The sequence below is a fragment of the Xenopus tropicalis genome, chromosome 6, assembly GCF_000004195.4.
Source record: "Xenopus tropicalis strain Nigerian chromosome 6, UCB_Xtro_10.0, whole genome shotgun sequence".
Taxonomy (NCBI): Eukaryota; Metazoa; Chordata; class Amphibia; order Anura; family Pipidae; genus Xenopus; species Xenopus tropicalis.
Window position 1 is genome coordinate 56,119,574 of NC_030682.2, and position 21,472 is coordinate 56,141,045.

Genomic DNA, 21,472 nt, shown 5'->3' on the forward strand with positions numbered 1-21,472 from the left:
GAATTTATTGATACTGCAGAGTAGGTAATGCATATTTTGCCGTTTTAGAAAAGGCATCATAGTAATGTTGCCTAATGGGATCACTGCTGAATTTGAGTTCATAAATCCAATATACCTTTAAAAAAATGTTTGATCTAATTTTTTTATAAAAAAAAATATCCTCACAAAATAATCAGAGTAAACAGAATGGAATAAATTTGTTTTCCAGTTGGGAAATACTTGCTTTGATACTGTTTTCCTCCAGCCAGAAAATATTTCTTTATGAAGATGCCCTTAGTGTCACTGAAATGCTAACAATACAAAGTACATTTTGTAGCACAAAAAGGCCAATGTGCAGGAAAACATCTGTGGTATGTCTGGGAAATGCTATTAATGTTCTAAGTTTTTTGAGTTAGAGCTAGAATAGAGTTGGAATTAGGGATGTAACGAACATCGCCAAAAATGTTCACGAACCCGTTTGCGGACTTTCGCCAAAACTCGCGAATATTCGCGAACTTTGCGAACCCCATAGACTTCAATGGGAAGGCGAACTTTAAAACCTAGAAAAGCCATTTCGGGCCAGAAAACTGATTTTAAAGTTGTTTAAAGGGTGCCACGACCTGGACAGTGGCATGCAGGAGGGGGATCAAATTTCTCTGAAAAATACTTTGTAAAAAAAACGCCAAAAAAAAAGAAGCAAAAAAAACCCGCCAAAAAATAACGCCAAAAAAGAAACGCAAGCTATTCCTATGTATACGCAAAGGCGAAAAACCGAAGCGAAAAAACGCAGCGGAAAAAACCGAGGCAAAAAAATGCAGCGCAAAAAAAACCGCGGCGAACCCAAAATGGCGAACATCGCCAAAAGTTCGCGAATTTGCGGACTTGCGAACACCCGATGTTCGCGCGAATTAGTTAGCCGGCAAACAGTTCGCTACATCTCTAGTTGGAATAGAGAGCTAGAGTATTCTTGATGGGGGTGTTTGGAAAATGGGAACTTTCCAACTTTCTCTTCACTTGCATAATAATTTTTTTATGTATTTCTTAGTGAACTCAAGGGAGTACAATGCCGAGGAGCTACCCTCTGGTGAACTGCTGCAAACTCCTCTTTAAATGTTTTAATTTAGTAAAACATTTTTAAACAAAATCTTTAAAGCAAATCAGATCAATGAACATATAAATGAAGTGTAAAACTGTTGTTTACTGAGCAGAATTGAATATACATGTAATACTGATATCAGTGCAGATGTGCTCCCCAGCAGCCCAGTGTTACCTGTTGTTTTACTCCACCATGTTTCCAGGCCTGGATTTGTGGCAAGGTTTGAGCAAGTTTTGCTTGCAAATGGAGCAATGGGGACCAGACGCATGTCCTCTCCCCGCTGCTCCGTATGAGTAAACTGGCGGGCATGCACGCGGGGGGGGGGAAGGTGCCGGCAAAAGGGGGTGGCCTCGGGGAGCCATATTCTGAAATCCAGCCCTGCATGTTTCCTAGGAGTGCTGGATCTATCAGTCAAATTGAGGTGGGTGCAACATAAACTTATTGATAGCGATGAGTGAATTTTTTCACCAGGCATGGATTCGCAGAGAAATTCCACATTTCACAATTGGTGGATTTTTTTCGTGGAGTGAAAAAGTTGTGGTTGCATCAAAAATGTCACGGTCATGTAAAAAAAAAGTTGCAGTTGCATCAAAAAAGTCTCATTTGCATCAAAAAAGTCACACTGTACCTGCGTTTCTAGAAATTTTTCACCATTTTGCTACTCTATTGCCATCACTGATTCATTAAGTGAGTCCCAAACCAGTGTGACAGACAGTTTCAGCACCACTGCAACACATGTATTCCTGACATATGTACTTATCACTTATTTCAAGAAATGTGGTATGCTTTTTATCTTCTATAGCATCTGCGGGGTCTGTTGTGTAAAAAGACTGTACAGGTATGGAATCCCTTATCTGGAAACCCGATATCCAGAAAGCCTGTCTCCCATAGACCCCATTTTAATCAAATAATTCAAATTTTTCAAACTGATTTCCTTTTTCTCTGTAAAAATAAAACAGTGCTTTGTATTTGATCCCAACTAAGATATAATTACTCCTTACTGGATGTAAAATAATCCTATTGGATTTAAAGGAGAAAGAAAGGTAAAAACTAACAGGTCCTATACCTGTAGTATCAGATGCTATTATTTATATCATTACTGATGTCAAAAATATCTCTTTTAGACCAGCACTTAGGCTAATGCCAGACGAGGCGTAGGGGGGATATATCCGCCCTACGCCTTGTCTGGCATTAGCCTTAAACTAGAACTTTAGACTGTCTCAGGTGCTAATAAGTGGAGCTCAACAACAGCTGGAAGGCAGGAAATTGAGGTACCAGCCTTGTTTTTGCTTATGACCTCATGTTCCTTAACTACTTTGCTGTAAATTTGCTGTGGATCAAAATTTGCAAAAGAAAAACAAATTATGGGTGTGTCATTGCATGACTTTATAAAACTCTTATTTAGTGAATCTGAATTAGTGCAATTAATGATTTAATTAATTTTAAAAGTTGTTCTTTCTTTCAGTGCCACACTTGTGCTGAATGCAGATATACACCACAGGCATTTTACATCAAACTGCACAGTCTACTAACATTATTTGATTGGTATTTCAAACAGAATTATTTTAGCAATGCCTTTAAGGTTCAGTATTTCACAAGTGAATTCTTTGCGTGTTATTTATGTTAAATCCAAATAACAAGCAACAACAATGGCACAGTAGAATTATGGAATTTTTTTCCTCTAGAACTTTCTTTTATCCTTAGTTTTTTAAGCCTACTTTATTAATAAGAAATAGAACATATGGCTCAATAAAATTCCTGTAGTCAGGGCTGGTTGTAGGGTAGGGAAGAGAGAGAGTATGCCTTAGGCCTCAGCATCAGTGGGACTTGTTTGCAGGGAACAAAGATAAAAGTAAAAACAGCTGAAGGATTACAGGAGAGAAGAATCTTTGTTTTCTTTAAATGCTGTTAATTCAATATAAGAAAAAGATACATGAAAACAACAAGCATGAGAAAGCTCTAGATAGGTCAGGATCATAAGGGCAGACAGTCCAACATGAAAATATTCACACTCTGTGACAAACCAGGCACAAAAAAGCAAATGAAACTGTAGGGACCCATAGGGTTAAGCAAAATATAACCTCCCAGGCTCCCTGTACCTTTATTAGAGTCTTTTTCTTTTGGAAATCAGTACAATTTCAACTGCTGTCTTCTCTCCCAACAGATCTCCCCCTGCTCACAGCATCCTGCTAGCTGATCACTACCTGCTAATTTGCCTCCACATGAGAACTTTGCTGGGGAATTAACCCTCTCAGGACCACAGTACAATAGGGACAAGAAAAGGAATTGAAGTGAAATATATCTCCCTTCAAACTCTAGCCCAGATACCGCTAACCGTAGATAGACAGGTGTGTTATATTGGATGGCAAATCACCCACAGGGCCGCCATCAGAAATCACGGGGCCCCTCACAACAAAATTTTCTGGGCCCCCCTCCCAGCAGTACAAAGGACTCACAGACATGAGACATTGGTAGCCAGCAGGGCCCCCCTAATACATGGTAGCCAGCAGGGCCCCCCTAGTACATTGGTAGCCAGCTGTGCCCCCCCTAGTACATTGGTAGCCAGCTGTGCCCCCCCTAGTTTATTGGTAGCCAGCAGTGCCCCCCCTAGTTCATTGGTAGCCAGCAGGGCCCCCCCTAGTTCATTGGTAGCCAGCAGGGCCCCCCCCTAGTTCATTGGTAGCCAGCAGGGCCCCCCCTAGTATATTGGTAGCCAGCAGGGCCCCCCTAGTACATTGGTAGCCAGCTGTGCCCCCCTAGTACATTGGTAGCCAGCTGTGCCCCCCCATAGTTCATTGGTAGCCAGCAGTGCCCCCCCTAGTTCATTGGTAGCCAGCAGGGCCCCCCCCCTAGTTCATTGGTAGCCAGCAGGGCCCCCCTAGTACATTGGTAGCCAGTAGGCCCCCGCCTAGTACATTGGTAGCCAGCAGTGCCCCCATAATGCATTGGTAGCCAGCAGGGCCCCCCTAATGCATTGGTAGCCAGCAGTGCCCCCCCTAGTAGCCAGCTGTACCCCCCCCCAGTACATTGGTAGCCAGCACAGCACAGCTCCTCCGGCATCATCTTCTTCATCGGCGGGGTCTTCTTCAGCGGTAGGGACAGCGGCGGCGGCAGCGTCTTCTGTGGCGGTGACTTCGGACTCCCCCGGCGAGGTCCTACCTGGACTACACCTCTGCACTTCTGAGTGCCGAAAGAAGACAGGCCCTTTTATAAGGTTGCGCCCCGTGCATACTGACGTACATGTACGCACGGGGCGCAACCAATAGGATCACCCACTGACCACCAATGACAGGCCCAGAACTGATTAAAGGGGGCCCGAGCTAATAAGAAAACTTTAGCATGGCCGGGGCCCCTGTTAAAGTTAAAATCGTCCCGGCCCGGGACGATTGTACCCCCTGTGCCCCCCTGATGGCGGCCCTGATCAGCCATGTAATTTATACATCAGATTTTTCTATCAGTCCTGTTATTTTTTAACTCATGCAATAAAATCTGACTTGTGTCGATTCAAAACCATCCTACAAAATCTCCCATGTAGTTTAACTCTTAGGCTTCAATTAATTTTTACTACATTTAATTACTTATATTTCAGCTCAGGCCCTCTTCTATTCATTTTCCAATATCGTTTACACTGCAATGAGAAATAATTATAACACTTAACCTTTGGTATGACATTTCTACTTCCCTTCACTCAAGCAGTGGTTGTCAGACTTCTTCAGCTTATGGGCCAGGGCCCCCTTTATTTAATAACAGTGGTAAAGATATAGGAAAGCATCACTGTATCAGTCATTCAGCCAGAGTTCGAAGAGCCGGATGAGATATGTTTTCGCCCCAAATCTCACCCTAACTGACCTTCAAGCTGAGATTTCCCCACCACTGCTGTAAGCCCCCAAGGGCAGCCAACCTCACTTTTTGGGAGCCACTGCTATAACAAATGGTACATGTTTCCCTATTTGTATTATGTCATGTCAAGTAGAGCTTTGCCAGATACTTTCACATCTAATGGAAAGAACTTTCTGTTGCTTTTTAGAATGCAGGTTTTCTTATATTGTAGGTCAGCAACAGCCAAATGTAGCACTACTGTTCTGGTTTAGTAGCTCTGTGGACATTATTCGAGTGACCATGCAACTAATGGAGGAAGTGGAAACTATCATCTCTGTAAATAATTTATATTAATTTTAACTCTCTGCTATTAGCCACTTTAGTATATTTGCTGACTATCTAGGTTTTATGGACATTATTTTAAAGATGCAGTGCCTTTACCAATGTTTCTTATGTCTAGTCTATAGAAAAAAAAATAGGCTTATGATACACAAGACAATTATTCCTCCTTCTCACTGTTTTAACCTTTCCAGAAAAAAATAATGTCAGGAAAATACAGGTTTTTTTTGCCATAGACCTAATTTTATTATAGTCAGTGGCTATTTAGTAGCACCCTTGGGACATTATATTGTAGCTTAAAAGAAAGACTATAATTCACAGTGTTTCCCCTTGTTTTATGCCTGGGAAATGTGTAGGATCAAAAAGCTGAGGAATTGCCTCATGTTATATGCTAAAAGTATATTTTGATACATAGTGATCGTTTGGTTGAAAGGTATGTTACAACTGCAACAAGCATAAGATGTCCCTATTGCAGCAGGAATTTCTAAAGAAACATACTTATACACATCATTGGAAGTTGCCATTTTGCTTACATTGGCTGAAGCATTTTACATAGACTGAAATAACAGGTTTAGCCTGTGGTATAAACGTGAATAATAGAAGCATGGTTGTTTTAAGATTGAATTTCCTTTTAGCGGTGACCATTGTTGTGGTCATTTTTAAGGGGCATCTATCAATGATACAAGCTTTCCCAGAGTTTTATTATCAAACCAGAACTAAATAGCTAAGAAAACCAGCATCAAGCCTTTATACAATGACATTGTGCTAAGGATCAAGCACCTTCCTGTTATAAATGAACACACAAACAATGAGTGACATGTCAGCCTTCCTATTACTGGTTATACCTTCACATCTTTCATTTATAATGAATATGTGGCATACTTGGAGATGTAGGGGATATGAAATAATAGTTTTATGCTTGAACTACTGTGTTCAGTTTATCCTTTAAAGATGATAGCCAGGTTATATAAGCTTGCCAGGACTTATAATAACAAGGGACAATCTTGGGCTCAGATATTTACTATCGGACATCAGCTATCTGGATATTATGGCGATAGTGTAGGGACCTTAACATCATACAACTTCATTTACTTCTTGCTGGTATCACAGGGATGCCAGGAATTTGGCATAATCTGGCCAGGATAGGATGGTTTCCCCTTCTGTTAACACAGATTTGATGTGTTGGTACTTGCGTTTCAGTGTTTCTATGTACTGTTAAAATTGGAGAGGGTGTTGCAATACCAGGGACACCTGGAAGGCACTGAGGGATGGGGAAAATAGGGATAAAGATGGATACAACACTGACTACCTGCATCAGAACTTGGCACAGGCACTATTAAAGTGTTCATGGGTATGGTGAAAGAAAGTTAGATTCTATAAAAGAAAATCTAGAAGGACAAAAAAAATGATGTTAAATCTACCTCCTAAACTCCATTCCAATCAGCCATTCCTTGACTTAAACTAGATATGGAAGTTTTACTTTATTCAGATTAAACAGAAAATGTAATTATTTAGAAAGTACATTTTTTTTTATTTGTAACAGTAGACTCATACAAAAATTCTTAAAATTAAATGCAACCAGTCAGATAAAATAAAGCTTACAGTGCCCAAATGTATTAGCTTTTCCTTCTATGTTTGCGAAAACCATTGTCACCAAAACAATAACATCAATACAATACAATTACCACTGTAAGCAGAGAACATTCCTTTTGATAAATCTATATTATTGGCCAGGACCAAGGGAGTTCTCCCTAATTTTTTTTTTACAGAAGATATCATGTCTTTATATTTATTCCGGAGCATATCTGAGCAAGTCATGCAGTAAGACATGTCGCTCTATTAATCTGTATTGCATTTTTAATTGCTAATAAGCTCAATGGAAATGATTTAGCCGAGTCAGGTATCAAGTCAGTATGAATAAAATCAAATATGCAGAGAATGAATTGTCCTGTGCACACAATTAAACAATTTCTTTTATTCTCTGAACATTTCAGAAAAAATAAATATATGATAAATATATCAAATAAATACTTGAAATATAAAGATAATAGTTGTTGCTACTATTTTGTAAAGACGTTAAAACATTTAAAAAAAAAAACTCTCATATGGCAGGAATCTCAGGAAAGTTTTAGTCTTCTTTTCTCTTCTTAGCCCGATGGAGGATGAAATTGAGGATACTGCAATGTTATTTCTTCTTTGGCACATGAAAGGCCCACACCATCCTTTACTTCTAACTGCAACTGGCTTATAAAGTACCTAGCAGCACTTATCTGTCAGTTGTGGCTTTGTGATGAATTCTACTAATTTCAGATGTACTGAGAACCTTCTGAGATATCTGTAACCTCTCGCAATTAACTCCCCTATAGCTTATATTCATCGAGCTGCTGTACAAAGTTTGATAAATATTGCTGGGATTTCTTTCCTATTTTGAAGGTGCTATACCTTATATAAGTCACAGTACTGATAAATGTCCTTCAATATGTGTTGGGAGTTTGCCTCCAGGGAAAAGCCTGAGGGAGGATTTGACATGAAGATGGTTACTGGTTACAGATATCTGTTGTGGTAATGGGATCTCTAAATCAGAGCTGTCTAAATCCAGAACTAAAACATCTTAGATATCAAGATATACCCACCTCCCAGAGATAACAGGTTCATATAGCCTGCGTCTTCTGCACTGTGGTCGAGCCAAACATCTGCTAAAGCCCCTGCAGCTAACAGGTCACTGCTACGCCAAGTAAAGAACTAGAATACAGACTGGTGTCTCTGGTCCCTCTCAGCTGCTGTCACATTTCCATGCAACTGTCAGAGGCAGCGCAAGATATTCATTCAGTGTTGCTAAGCCCCCTTTTCCAATATAGAATAAGGGCACCTGCCTTCTTTGCACCTTTTGTCTGCTGTTGCTCCCTAGCTGGCACAGCTGAATGATGTGCCAGGTAGGGGATGGATAGTGGGGCCTATGTGCCCCTGCCTGCGATTTAAGAACGCACAGCTGCCGAAAGGGAAGCACAGGTCTTTGTGATCCATTCTATTGCGCAAGCAGGTCTAGACTGGGATTCCAAATAAAGCCTGGCATTTTATGTACACAGAGGCCCAAACAGCCCCCCACCAGCCAATAAATAGTGACTGTCTATGACATCTTATGGCAGCCCCTCTGGCATTTACCAGAATCCACAGATTGCCAGGACTGAGCGCAAGGACCTGTGCCTACAGTTGCTGACAGGGGGGTGCAAAGTAAGAAATACATGGCAGCTTGTGCCTGGGTTCTGCAGTTTGCACCCTGGCAGAAATCAGCCCTAATTATTCAGTTGCATTAGAAAAAAAGCATAAAAAATATTAACTTTATTAACTAAACACCATAAAGATGAGAACGAGATAAATAAAGATGAGTAGTCAAACACATTTTTTAATGAAACTATTTAACCATTAAGCCTTTTATAATATTTGCAAAGCACTGTGGAGTTGTTTCCTTATACATTCCTAAGCATTCTTATTTCATTCACTTTACTTATTAAAACTGTTAAAAACCCTTCTGTGATGTTAATAGTGGATCTCAGACAAGATCTATGATCACTATTACTGAAAGCGCTGTTATAACAATTTGTAGAATCTAAAGGTGGCCATACACTGGCAGTTTTACGCTGGTCCTTCACACAGATTAGGCAGTTTATCTGCTCATGTATGGGACCCTCTGATGGGCCTACCCGACTGATATCTGGTTGAAAATTCGCCTGAAGTTGATTGGGCAGATTTGATTTTCCTGTCGCATCAAGGACTGCATCGGCTTATTGATGCAGTGCACGCTCCAACAGCTTGTATTCCCATCATTGTGATGTGATTGTTTGACCCTATGACCCTCAGTTTTGCACAATATTGCCCACCTTATGTGGACATATCGGGGGGAAAGATTTGTATGGCCACCTTAAGCAATAAACATAACTGTTGGTTTGTGATGGAAAGGACTATTGCTTACCCTTCCCTATGCAAGTGACTATAATATTTGTCCTAACACGAGTCTGTTAAACATTAAATACTGTTTGAGGCACAAATACAAATTAGATTTTTTTCATAATAGCACCCCTCTAATAATATCAGTAATTTAAATAAAAATGGATCTATTTTTTGAAAAGTATATATAAGGTTTATGTGAGCAAATCCTTTCTGCGGGTACATCAAAACGTCTGCCATGGTCTGTCAGTCATAGGGAATATGGCTTTCGATGTATCATGGAATGAACTAGAAAGAAAAAAAAATACATAAAACAAAAGTGAAATGAATAAACCAAAATGTAACATAATAAAGAATCAAATAAATGAAAAGTATGTTTGCTACAATAATAATAGCATATAATATTTAAATCCTATTTTAATCTGAGCGTAAATAGTTTTACAAATGCTTTTATATAGACAGACAAATGTAAATGAATCATCGGATACAGATGGCTACACAATTTTCCAATAACATGAAAGGCATGTCACATGTACAATAGATGAATAAATACATAGTTTTCCATGTGTATAATATTTATGGGTGACAACACTATAACCAAAATACTGTATGTTGTCAGATCTCCAGAATCTCCAGATCAGCGCTGAAGTCCTTGGCAGCCAGTAGACCTACAACTCATTACCTTAAAGCTCTTAGCAAATTAATTTTCTTCAAAGATGTCGTAAAAATCAATGTTATATATAAAGAAACATATGTGATCAGTCCTTTGTAACCACTGCATGTTCACTATAAAATTCTTTCTGCCACAGCGCCTTATCCCCTTGCATTGCAGAACTTAATTTATACTGCAACACATCAATGCTTCCTAATGTTTATCACGCTATGACATGTATGCACGCCTTATATATAGCTTATAATTATTTTATAATTATTCATTTATGTAGCTCCAAGCCCTTCTTAACACTTTATAATACATGTATAATACAATGACATACGACTACAAATTACTACAAATTGGAATGAAGGCCTGGTTTGAAGAGTATACAGTCCAATGGGACTAGGGATGCCATTGGTTGTTCCCTGTGTTCTGCCCTCTCTCAACCTCTGATGTCCCCACAGCTTTCTCAAATCTGACCTGAATTACATTTAATGCAATTTTAATTAATGCTATTAATCATGCATTCATTTAATTAATACCCCTAATAAGAGACTGCTAAATTACAGAAACATTGGGAGAGAAAAGTTAATGTTGGGAGGACTGGTGTTCGGCTTAAACAAGATTCCAGCAGGATCATGGAACTGTTGCTATTGTGCCCCACATGTGAAGGATGCCATTTAACCTTTTCCCTGCCAAGCAAATACAGATGTTTGTTGGTATACAAGGTCCTGATGTGATTAAATGAATAACAAATTAGGGTATTTAGAGCTTATCTGCACAGGATGGAGAACATATGTAACCACATTCATACACACATGAAATACTATATATTAGGGGAAATATAATAAGAAATCATTGATGTAGTGCCACTAAATAATTCTTTATCATACAATGACTGCATATAATAAATGTTGGCACATTACAATGTCGATGCTGAGAGGTACAACTAACCCAAACGTAACCAAATGAAAAGAGTTTTGGCTAAAAAGGCAATGAATGTTCATTTGTAAATCGAGCAGAATTCAAAAGTAGCTTTTTTCATGTCCTACCTAGAGGCGTAAATTACTTGTTACAGCGATAGCATTGCCGATATTCAATGTTGCATCTAAATGCAAGCAATTTATAATCATTTCTTTTTTTCATAAATGGATCTGTTTATATAAAAGGTAGACTGAAATCAATACAGTAACTGGGCATATATCATTGCAGCTCATCGCCCACTTGAGTTGAAAGATAGCATATTGTCGGACACACCATTTTGTCAAACACAAAGATTTTACATTTTAGTTAGACATCAGAAGAAGCTCTCTTATGTAAAATGGCTCTCAGAATGTTTCATACTCATTTACTACATAATTATCCTACAAGTACATGATTGATGTATAAGTAGATTTTGTCCATCAGTGTACATTGTATCTGGAAAATATGCTTCATTTTCCGTCAACATTTTATATACATCCCAGTCTCTCAAGAGCCACCTGATTTTACTGGCACAGCTGAGAGAATTACTTTTTAAATTTGTGTTTGTGCTGAAGGTGTTTTGCTGTAGATACATTTTCTAGGATTTGCCCCTTGTAATTATAATGCCATTCATGCAGAATAAGTAAAAGTTAACACTGCATGTTATACAGGTCATGTGCTTTTAATCTGCCCCCTCATTTTTTATTTATGTTTTGGGTTGGGATTTGGCAAACTCTGTATGCCTTCTTGTCAGTGACATCTCCCTAAACCTCTGATTGGTGTATTCAGTTTCATGACCTCTGCATGATTTATTATAAGTAACAGAATCATAGCAATCAATAGTGTCTGTAATCAGCTGCTTAGGACAATGACAGCTTGAAAGATTCTAGTTTGTAAAGAATATTATGGCTTTACATGTTACTAGCACAGCCCAGGCTTGCTAAAAATCACTTCACCAAAGGATTTCTGGTGTACTGCAGTTCTATACAATAAAGCATTAACAGCTTCCCTGGTTTAAGCTTTATGTTCTGTGCCTTTAAGTGAACCCCCTTAATTTGGTATGGGGCCCTGAGCATTAAAGTGGTAATCAAATGCATACATTTGCCAGAAGACAAATGAATTTCTCAAAATGCTACACATAACATAAGGTTTGTTGTACAAGGGAAATGACATAGAAATAGAATGCCATTTTTCCACTCCATAATTGCCAAAACATCAATAACAAATACCTCCATAAACAAAGCTTTAAAAATAAGGTAATAAGAAAGCTATAAAATCGAAATAAGTGACGCTTATCGTTTTCCATTGTAGGAGAGCAATTCTTTGGTGGTGTGGTCAATAAAAGTAAATGGGGTGAGACATGTACTAACGCATGCACTAATGTAGATTACAAGGGAAAATATTGATATGTGTAGTGTATGCATTTGGAAGATGTTCTATTAACACCAAAATATTTATTTTATGCTGAGCAACTACACCAGTTAGTAATAATACTCATAATCCCTATGTGAAATGAGCTGTTAAAGGAATGCTGGGATCATCACCCTTTTCTATTTAATAATTCCACTAATATTAAGCCTCCATAGCATAGTTGTATATATGTTATATTTTTTTCACTTTCCCCTTTATTTTTTATTTATTTTTTTATTTAAGATAACTGGGCTACCCAGTCTACCTTGCCTTATTTTCTTACTACCTGTACCTGAAAAATACAAATTTTCAGTAAAAAAAAGAAAAACAATACTAGTGTTTAGTACAGCAGCTAGGGTATTTGCTGGTTTGATCCCATCTACAGACTAATCTAACCTAGTGATGGGCAGTTTTCAAGATTTTGGGGACCCTGATTCCTCAAAAGGGTTGCACTTTTGATTTCTTAATAGAGAGAGAAATAAAATAGCTTTAATACACAGGTACTATGCCTTTAATAATAGAAACTATATTAGCTTGGGTGGCACAGGTAAGCTTAGACTACATGAGGCCCTGGCTGATTTGTTAAGTATCACTGGTCTTAGAGATGTAACTACTATACAGTGGGGGAGCGGGGGGCTGGGGGAATATAAATGACAATATAAATTGCATTATATAAAAGCTGCGAAAAGGGATGGTGGCTAGGTGATAAAATGCAACTGCAGCAACTACCTATCCTCAGCAGAGGTTATTCTATAGAAAAGAGGGGGCAGTTCATATGCCTTTCTTTTCTATTCCATAAAATCAATTGTGCAGTTTATAATTATAAGATTTCCCTATGTATGCTCTATAAAACCGGCTCATGGATGTGGGCGTATAGGGCTTTCTTCATGTCTAGGTGGCTAGATAGCATTTATTGGTCACCTGTTTCAAAGCAAACATCTTATTGCTTGTTGTTTTGGGTTACTGCAGCTTGAGCAAACTTTACATATGCAGGAGAGCATACTAAGGGCTCTGGCGCACAAGGAGATTTGTCGCCGGCGTTTTTTAAAAGAGAGATTTGGCGACAAGACGCCAATGCTAAACCAATGGAAATCACCAGCATCAAAACATACGAGGCTACTTCAAGTCGCCTGCTGTTTCAAATCGAACACAGACCCTTTTTTGAGCGACTTGAGTAAACATGTGGGAGGGGTAACTGTTGAGTGGTACCATGGGTAGCAGATCGCCTGGAGCTAAACTCGCATGAAATCTCTTTGTGTGTATTGTCGTGGCGACTTGTCGCCAAAGTGCCTGAGCACTTCCCCCAAGCTGCTTGTCAGTCAGTTGCCTGAGCACTTCCCCCAAGCTGCTTGTCAGTCATGCTGGGCTGGTGGAGGTGTAATGAAAGCCCTGGAGCTATAAGCACAGGGGCTGCATGACAAGAGATCCGAATGACCAGCAGCCAGATTACACTGGTTTATATTTAGAGATTGGCAGAATCAGGTGCAACAATAATTAGGTGAGAAAGAAAGAGTTAAGGCAGGAGTAAACTGGGCTGGGGGCAGAGAAAGAGAGGGATGTGATGTGAGGAAAAGAAGCACTCACTTCCTTATCTGCTGAGCAGGTAGAAACATCCCACCCACCCTCCCCCTTTTTGCATATTTTGCAAAAATGTAAGGAGCTTCCCTTCTTTATGTTCTCATATTATCTCTTAATAACTGAATGTGGATGTTTTCCTGAATGCATTGTTATATTGTGCTTGCTTTATCGTTATACAGTAGAAACTTGAGAGTGAGCAGATCCAGGACCGGCAGCAGGGCTGCTGAATTTCTCTCATGGGTGGTGATGCACCTCCTGCTGGTATCAGATTTTGGGGCCATCCTCTCTGTAGATAGAGGCAGTCTAATACTCAGTGGATGATGCAATGACATAGTGCTGATCTCAAATGGCAACTATGGAAGTAGCAACCTCTTATGGAATTATGGCTTTACAATATTGCCTTGGGTTAGGCTGGAAAGGTCCTATTTATTTGTAAAATGTGAATAAATGCTGTGGCCATTTTACTCCAGCTCTGTCTCCTGGTGTTTCATTAAGGTATGTAACAAGGGGGTTCAGTGGGGTGCCTCAAGGCAAAGGGTCAATTGAGGAGCCCCCTTGTCAAGTTCTTCCATGAAGAACACTATTTTGATCCTTATTTCTAAAGGTTGGACTTTATATACAGTTTCTCCAACCTCTTGTTGAGAAATGTCTTTGGCTTACTGATATTTCCATTATTCTACAGATTCTTTCCCTGAATGAGTTCTATTTGTATTGTATTGTTACAATAGACAGTTCTAACTTTTCATCCAAACTCTATAACTACATTCAAGGCTCCAGTCTGTTTTCATAGCAGTGCTGGTGGATTTTCTTTAAATTATTTATATTGACTTAGACTAGGAATGCTTTAGATTATGTTTAACCTTGAAATAATTTGCAATAGGCACAGTTCAGTGAGAAGAAAAACATGGTAAGAATTAAAATATGCTTTTATAATGGTGGAATGCTTGGTGTCAATATATGAATTGAATTATGCATTAAGAGAAGAGACAGGGCTGATACCAGCTGCAAAAAGTGTAAATTTAGCAACACATTAAACAATAAGGAAACTACACAGTGAAAAATCATTCATTTGTGGTCAGATTGCAAAATTCCCTTGACATTTGCAGTCAATAAATTGTTAATGGGCGATATCACTAATTAATGAGTTGTGCCTGGTGCTTTTGCGTTTTATGTAGTTCACAAAATAATACATCACCTTTGTACACTGTGAGCTGCATTAGTACAATTGTACATATACATGTGAGCAAAAATGCAGTTTTGAACTACTGTCTGTGTTCCTAAAAATTCAACTGTATACTATTAGCCCATCTGACAGCATGAGTAGCTCCTTAATGTATTTACATTAGGGTTTAGATTGCATCTCCTTTTTTTAGCATACACAGCTTTCTTCAGTCCTGGGTCCTTTCCAACTGTTCTGATTCTGAGATAAGCAATGTATCCTGTTACTGAGAAATATTAACCCTTACTATGGGTTACCATAACACTGCATAATGCATTGGCATCTGCTTAAGCCTACATATAATATTTTTCTGCAACTAATTAAATGGCAGAATTAATACTTATAGAGAACCTTCAATCAAAAACATTGTATCAAATGAATTGCAATGGCAAACATCAATAAAAATATATTCACTACTACACTTCTAGTGTAGTGATTTACTCCATATCTTTTTGAATTATATTGCTTAAACGTCCAGACCACATCTACATACAGTATGCCCTTTACTTGTCAGTCATCTTTGTATGTATGTATGTATGTATGTATGTATGTATTTCCTATTCCCTTCCCAATTAAAACCCTTCCCATTCCTATGATGCAATGAATATTCTAAATACCGCTATGGGACCTGTTATCCAGAATGCTTGTGACCTGGGGTTTTCCGGATAAGGGGTCTTGCAGTAATTTCAATATCTATATAAATCTATTGAAGAAACATTAAAACATCAGTTATACCCAATAGGATTATATTGTTTCCAATAAGGATAACGTACAAGGTACTGTTTGATTATTACAGAGGCAACTTAATTATATGATGAGTCTATGGGAGATGTCCTTACCTAAATTTGGAGCTTTCTGGATAAAGGGTCTCTGGATAATGGATTCCATACCTGAACTACATAAATTTAAATATTATGTTCATTTAGTGGGTTACATGTAATATGGGACAGAGTGCCAATATATGCCAAAAAAGGCAGCTTTGACACTATATGCTTTGATGGTTACGAACATTAACCTTACATATTTAAGACATTGGGGGGGGGGGGTAGAAACAAGGTTATATGGTAAAACATAATGAAAGATTTTGTCAGAAGGAACTTAATGGTATACGTAAACTGTTCAATGGCCCCAAGTTGCATGATCAGTGTACTCAGGAGACTGAAGCAGAGTATATAATTGTGTCCCCATTAACTGGATGATCCAGGGAAGGGGGGGGGGGGATACATTTTCTTTTGTCCCAGTTCTGGATTTTTAAGCACTTAAAAGTGTATTCTGCTGTAGTTGCCAAATTAACTTAGGTGTACTTAATGAATCTCTATGTAGCAATACCATATATTTACCTACAGTATATATTGGTTAATGAACAAAAACAACCTTAATATGCAATATCAAATCTAGTATATTCAGTTTTGTCAATAGCGTCAGCAATTTATTTGATTGAATGCTTTTGGCTAATGCCACACCATGCGTATGCCGTATATTTTTGCCAAGCCGAAAATGCTTGCCGAAAATACGTGCCATACTCTCCTACATGTAGCCAAAATCCGCATAAAAAACGTGAGACTTCTCATTCTTTCAGGTTTTAATGCAGATTTTGTCTACATGTGCCTGCACCCGAGGGTATTCAATCCATTTGGGTGCAGGCACAGGTAGGAACATATGGAGCTTTCAGCAAGCGTTTTTCGGCTTGCTGAAAATATACGCCATACACATGGTGTGGAATTAGCTTAAACCACCCCCTTATTAGGCTTTTAAATGTAAGGTAGCCAATAAAGTTTCCAAAAACAATGTTCTACCCCCAATTTGCATTCTGCTACAGAGTCCCATGGGAGAAGGCCAGCTGAATTTGAGTTATGGGTCATAATTTAAAGGAAGCATCAGAGTCATGAATTCCTCATTTTTATCCATAGAGCTTCATGCTCAAAGCTGAACAGGATGGTAAATATTGCCATGTCAGCATTTCCTTTGGAACCTTACTGTAGTGATGAGTATGCAGGATACTGCTGCCTTAGTGTCTAAGCAAACCACTGATACTAGTGCATGGAAATTAGCTCTGTGTGTTAATATGCTGTTATTAAAAGCAATATTTAAACAGCCTGAAAATAATACCTATTAGAGTAGGCAAAGGGAAATAATATTGAATTAACATTTCTGTGCTCTTTTTTGTCTAGTGATGACCTCTCCTGGCTGAATTTCACAGTATAGCTATTTATTATGCTGAAGTAAAGATTATTATACTCTCCCTTGTAATATGTGCTAGCAGTATATAATACAGAAGAAAATAACCATTCCTTTAAAGAAGAGGTGCAAAAGAATCTAAATAACCACATGAATTATACAAATATGTGGATTGGTATTAATAGCATTTGAAACTGAATTGGAATGGGAACACTGACTTACTCCCTGCAGTTAGTTTCTGCATATTATGTTGGATAATAAAGCCAAAAAGTAAAAATCCAATGTTTTGGTGGGGGATATGCTAAACAGCTGCCCTACTTTAGTACTGGAAACGTGAGTTCCCATATCTGTAGGGCTCATGTATGAACATGGGTGCTAACTTTTACAATCAGGTCTTTGCTTTCATTTTCTAACTTGTTGTAGACTGTCGATAACCAGTTGCTGATTAGAAGCTGTTGGCAACTGCATTTATGCAATTTAGCACCTATATTCGTAAATAAGCCTTATGGACATGGAAATGTCTCAAAGCATAGCAACATCAGGCAATATCTCAGTTCAATGCTATTTGTTTGTCAATATTTATGTACAAAGACATTATAACGATTAATTAATACAAATTATACAATTACAATATTTAAAAATCGCGTTATAGCACATTTTAATGTTATATATCTTTCCTTTTAATGTTATATATCTACTATCTTTGTGTTGGCATGCAAGTAGTTAATTTCACCTACACATAAAGGAGGAGGCAGGGGACATTCATCACTTGGTTTCATTGGCAGATGTGCTGCTAAGTCAGATTAAAACTTAAAGGGCACAAAAGCTTTCATACTCATGTTGGGATTGGTTACTGGAAGCCCTCCAGAGATGCTTTATCTACAACTCCCAGCATCTTTCTATTGATGAATGCTTGCTGGGATTTGTGTTTAAATGAAACTTAGCAACCATATGTTTAAGTTGCCACTCTTATATCACTGACAGTTGAATATTACTGCCTATCCTGCATTTGTAATTAAAACCTTATTCAGAATAGCTGGAGACAGTGCCCAGAACACAGTGTCACCATCTTACTGAATTCTGACAGTACTAAGACTATCCAGGAGCACAAGAGGTTAATGGTCACGTATACACTTTATAAGGTCTGTGTTGCTGCATTTTAATCCAACTACATAACACATGAAATGGTCTGTTTAATTTCATAAATTGATTGCTATACTTTCAGTAGCATGCCCAGTTCTACAAATGGCAGCAACTATATAAAAGAGTGAATATACAGTACCCTATAGTTTACCAAAGGAGGACGCCACTCAAACTGTCCATTTAACCACTGATAAATATGCCTCTTAAATTAGCATATTACGTAAACAGCCTTACAGAAAGTAGCAAATACACTAAATCATATCAAGAATAGCTATAATATGCATGTATTCACATAGACATCTGAGAGGTACAACCATAGTAACTCTAGTCAAACAGCATCACAGGAAGCCCCAAAGATGCAGAGGTGCAGGACTGTAATGTGACAGGTTCAGCTTCTGCCCTCAGCATTTACCTGACTGAGTATCAACAATAATTAATGGATATCAGAGAGTCTATCACACATTGTCGACTTGCAATTACAGAAAAAATATCTTCATCTCAGACAATATAGTCCCATGCACACGGGGGGGGGGGGGGGGGGGGGTAGTTAATGCCATTAATTGTCATGGTTAGGCAATGCTGAAAATGAGGCCAAATAAATAAATCTTCTATAAACACCAAGGCCGCCCTACCTGCTGCCCTCCTGCTAGCTATAAACTTCAATACCCACCATCTGTAGCCCTACAACAGCTGAAGGCCATAGATCTGATTATAAAAGCAATTTATATGAAATAAAACACAGCTCACATGCCAATAATATATGTTTATGGTAGAAGCAGCAGAACCACACAGTGGGCACACATGGCACATTACGCCCCATGATAATAACAGCAGCCTAGCTTTCACAAAAATACGTGCTTTCATTCACAAGAATTCCATGTTTAAAATTAACAACTTCCAAATATGTTTGTTTTCCCATCTAATTTGTAAATGAAGCATTCATTCATCAGTTTTTTGCACTTTATTTCTGGGAAATCAATGCACAACAAACTTTCTTACTGGTATTTCAGACAAAAAAAGAACCAAGCTGCTGTATCAAAGCACATAACTTCCCTACAATAATGCTGCCATTCTAACACTCCTTGTGCACCCCAGACTTATTCAGTTTCAGCAGGACCGTAATGGAAATCATCCACATTCCATTCACCCTGTGTGAGCTGCTTAAGTATTAATAAAGTCATGCAGCATGAGGCTTTGCCACTTATCTGCGACTAATGTTTAATCAGATGGCTCATGCCTTTGTGCCTTATAAGCAAATGTTTTCCTTTCCGATTAGTACCATGAGGAATCAGCAAATGTTAGAATTCTCATTGGAGCGGGGGAATTTCATAACTTTTAGGAAATATGCTGTGTGAGCCGTCTGCAGCCAGGCACTGGGTGACATACAGTGTTGAGTATATAGTGATTGAAGACAGCAGCAGGGGCAAAAGATCTCTGTTTATATGTCAGGGAGCCGTGGGAAACAAGTGGGAAATAGAAAGGGATAAAAGACTTACTAGATGTAGGGGAGGCACTCCGGGCCATGCAGTAGATGCAGCTCAAAATCCCCAGGAATGGAACAGTGCACCTGTCTCTGAATATCCAAACCATGGCTTGCAAATGGTCCTAGGTATAAACTCCAGATCCCAGCAGTGTGTATGTGGAACTTCTCCCAACAGTATTCCTGTTCTGTAGCCTTGCTTGCTTTGATGAGAAGGGGAGTGGAAGATAGGAAATAGCTGAGGGTGGGGTGGTTAAATATTTACCTCCCCCCTTGTCCAAGAATAACAAGCCCACCCCTGCCCTGCTTTGCCAGACCCTTGATTGGGTCTTCAAGTCCCCTTGATGTCCTTAGCAGTGAATTACCAAACTTGTTCTCACACTTCTGAAGATCATGGCTAAGAAGCAGACACAGAGAAACAGAAAGAAACAGATCAAACAACCTGTATCGGAAGAGTGTGTGTATCTTAACAGGAAAATCCCACACCGGCCATGGGCAAGTAGATTAGGATAGGAGTGAGGAGCAGGGAGATGGAAGCAGTGCTGCTGAAGCTGTCTCCGCAGCTGAGCCCTTCCAATTCCAGAGATTGGAATAACCCAGCTCAGAAACACACAGTCATACTGTATATATATATATATATATATATGCAGCCACACAGCAGAGCAGGCAGGCACAGGAGAAGACACTCCCCACAATCACATTGAAAAGCACAGAGCTATATTTATTCAGCAGCTCTCTAAGAGGAAGCAGAGCTCCAGCACTGCAGCACAGCCCACACCGGCTCCACTCCGCCGGCTGCTGCTGATGCTGCCACTGCTTCTTCCTCCCCAGCCCTGCTGTGTTCCTTCAGCCAGAAACCTTAGGCAGAAATCTTGCTTTTATGAGGCAGTCAGAGGGAGCAGAGTGTTCAATGGCTGAGCGTAGATGGCATGAAGCAGAACCCTTGTGTTGTTTTAATCTCTGCACCAGCTCCTGCAGACTGATGGAAGGGGGGAGGGGACCTATTAAAAGGCTGATCAGGGATACTGGGATGCTTGGGTTATTGCCTGCAGTTCAGCAGATAATCAGTAGATGGCCTTTTGCTAACAGTCAAGTGCATTTAAACATGACTCGTGTAATGCAAAGCACTGGAACAGTCAGAACAATGCACATGGCAGTGCTCCTTCTGTCAATAGGGCACCCACATGCAAACATCATAGGCTTCAAACAGAAATACATAAAAACATATTTCTAAACTGTCCCATATACAAAGAAACCTTGTTGGCTAGCTCAGATACAAATGATTAAATGCAAAAGCAATGTATGTGCAGCACTGCATGACATTTCCTAAGAAGACAGTTCTGAATAAGATGCTTATGAATTATAAAGTAAACATAGACTTACAAAGACCTTTTTCTGGCCATTTTATGGAAAATAAACTGTTGAATTGTTGGAAGTAAATGGAAATATAAAAGCCAGTATGTGCTTAATGTAAGAAAATGCCATTCTAACAATTTCCAAAATACATAATTGAAAATGTTTCTACTGTTTTAAAGTTATTCAGTAACAGAAAGCAGTATTTTCCTCTCACTTTATGTTCTCCTTGTTTTGGTTCTTGAAACAATGTAGCAGAATCTACAGTATTTTCTCCCTATCAGGACAATTCTTCTGAGGTCTGAGGACTATTTT

At 38.9% G+C, this 21,472-nt stretch overlaps 1 protein-coding gene across 2 annotated transcripts in view; it reads right to left on the reverse strand.

Moving 5' to 3' along the window:
- The window catches only part of cntnap2 (contactin associated protein 2), an 892,460-nt gene extending 871,693 nt beyond the window's left edge, over positions 1 to 20,767 (reverse strand). The window contains exon 1 of one of the 2 annotated variants that reach the window (XM_031903464.1): positions 19,821 to 20,767. In XM_031903464.1, the coding sequence (XP_031759324.1) occupies positions 19,821 to 19,914 (94 nt within the window). In that variant the 5' untranslated portion in view covers positions 19,915 to 20,767. 2 annotated transcript variants of the gene reach the window in all.
- Positions 20,768 to 21,472: the final 705 nt, after the last annotated feature.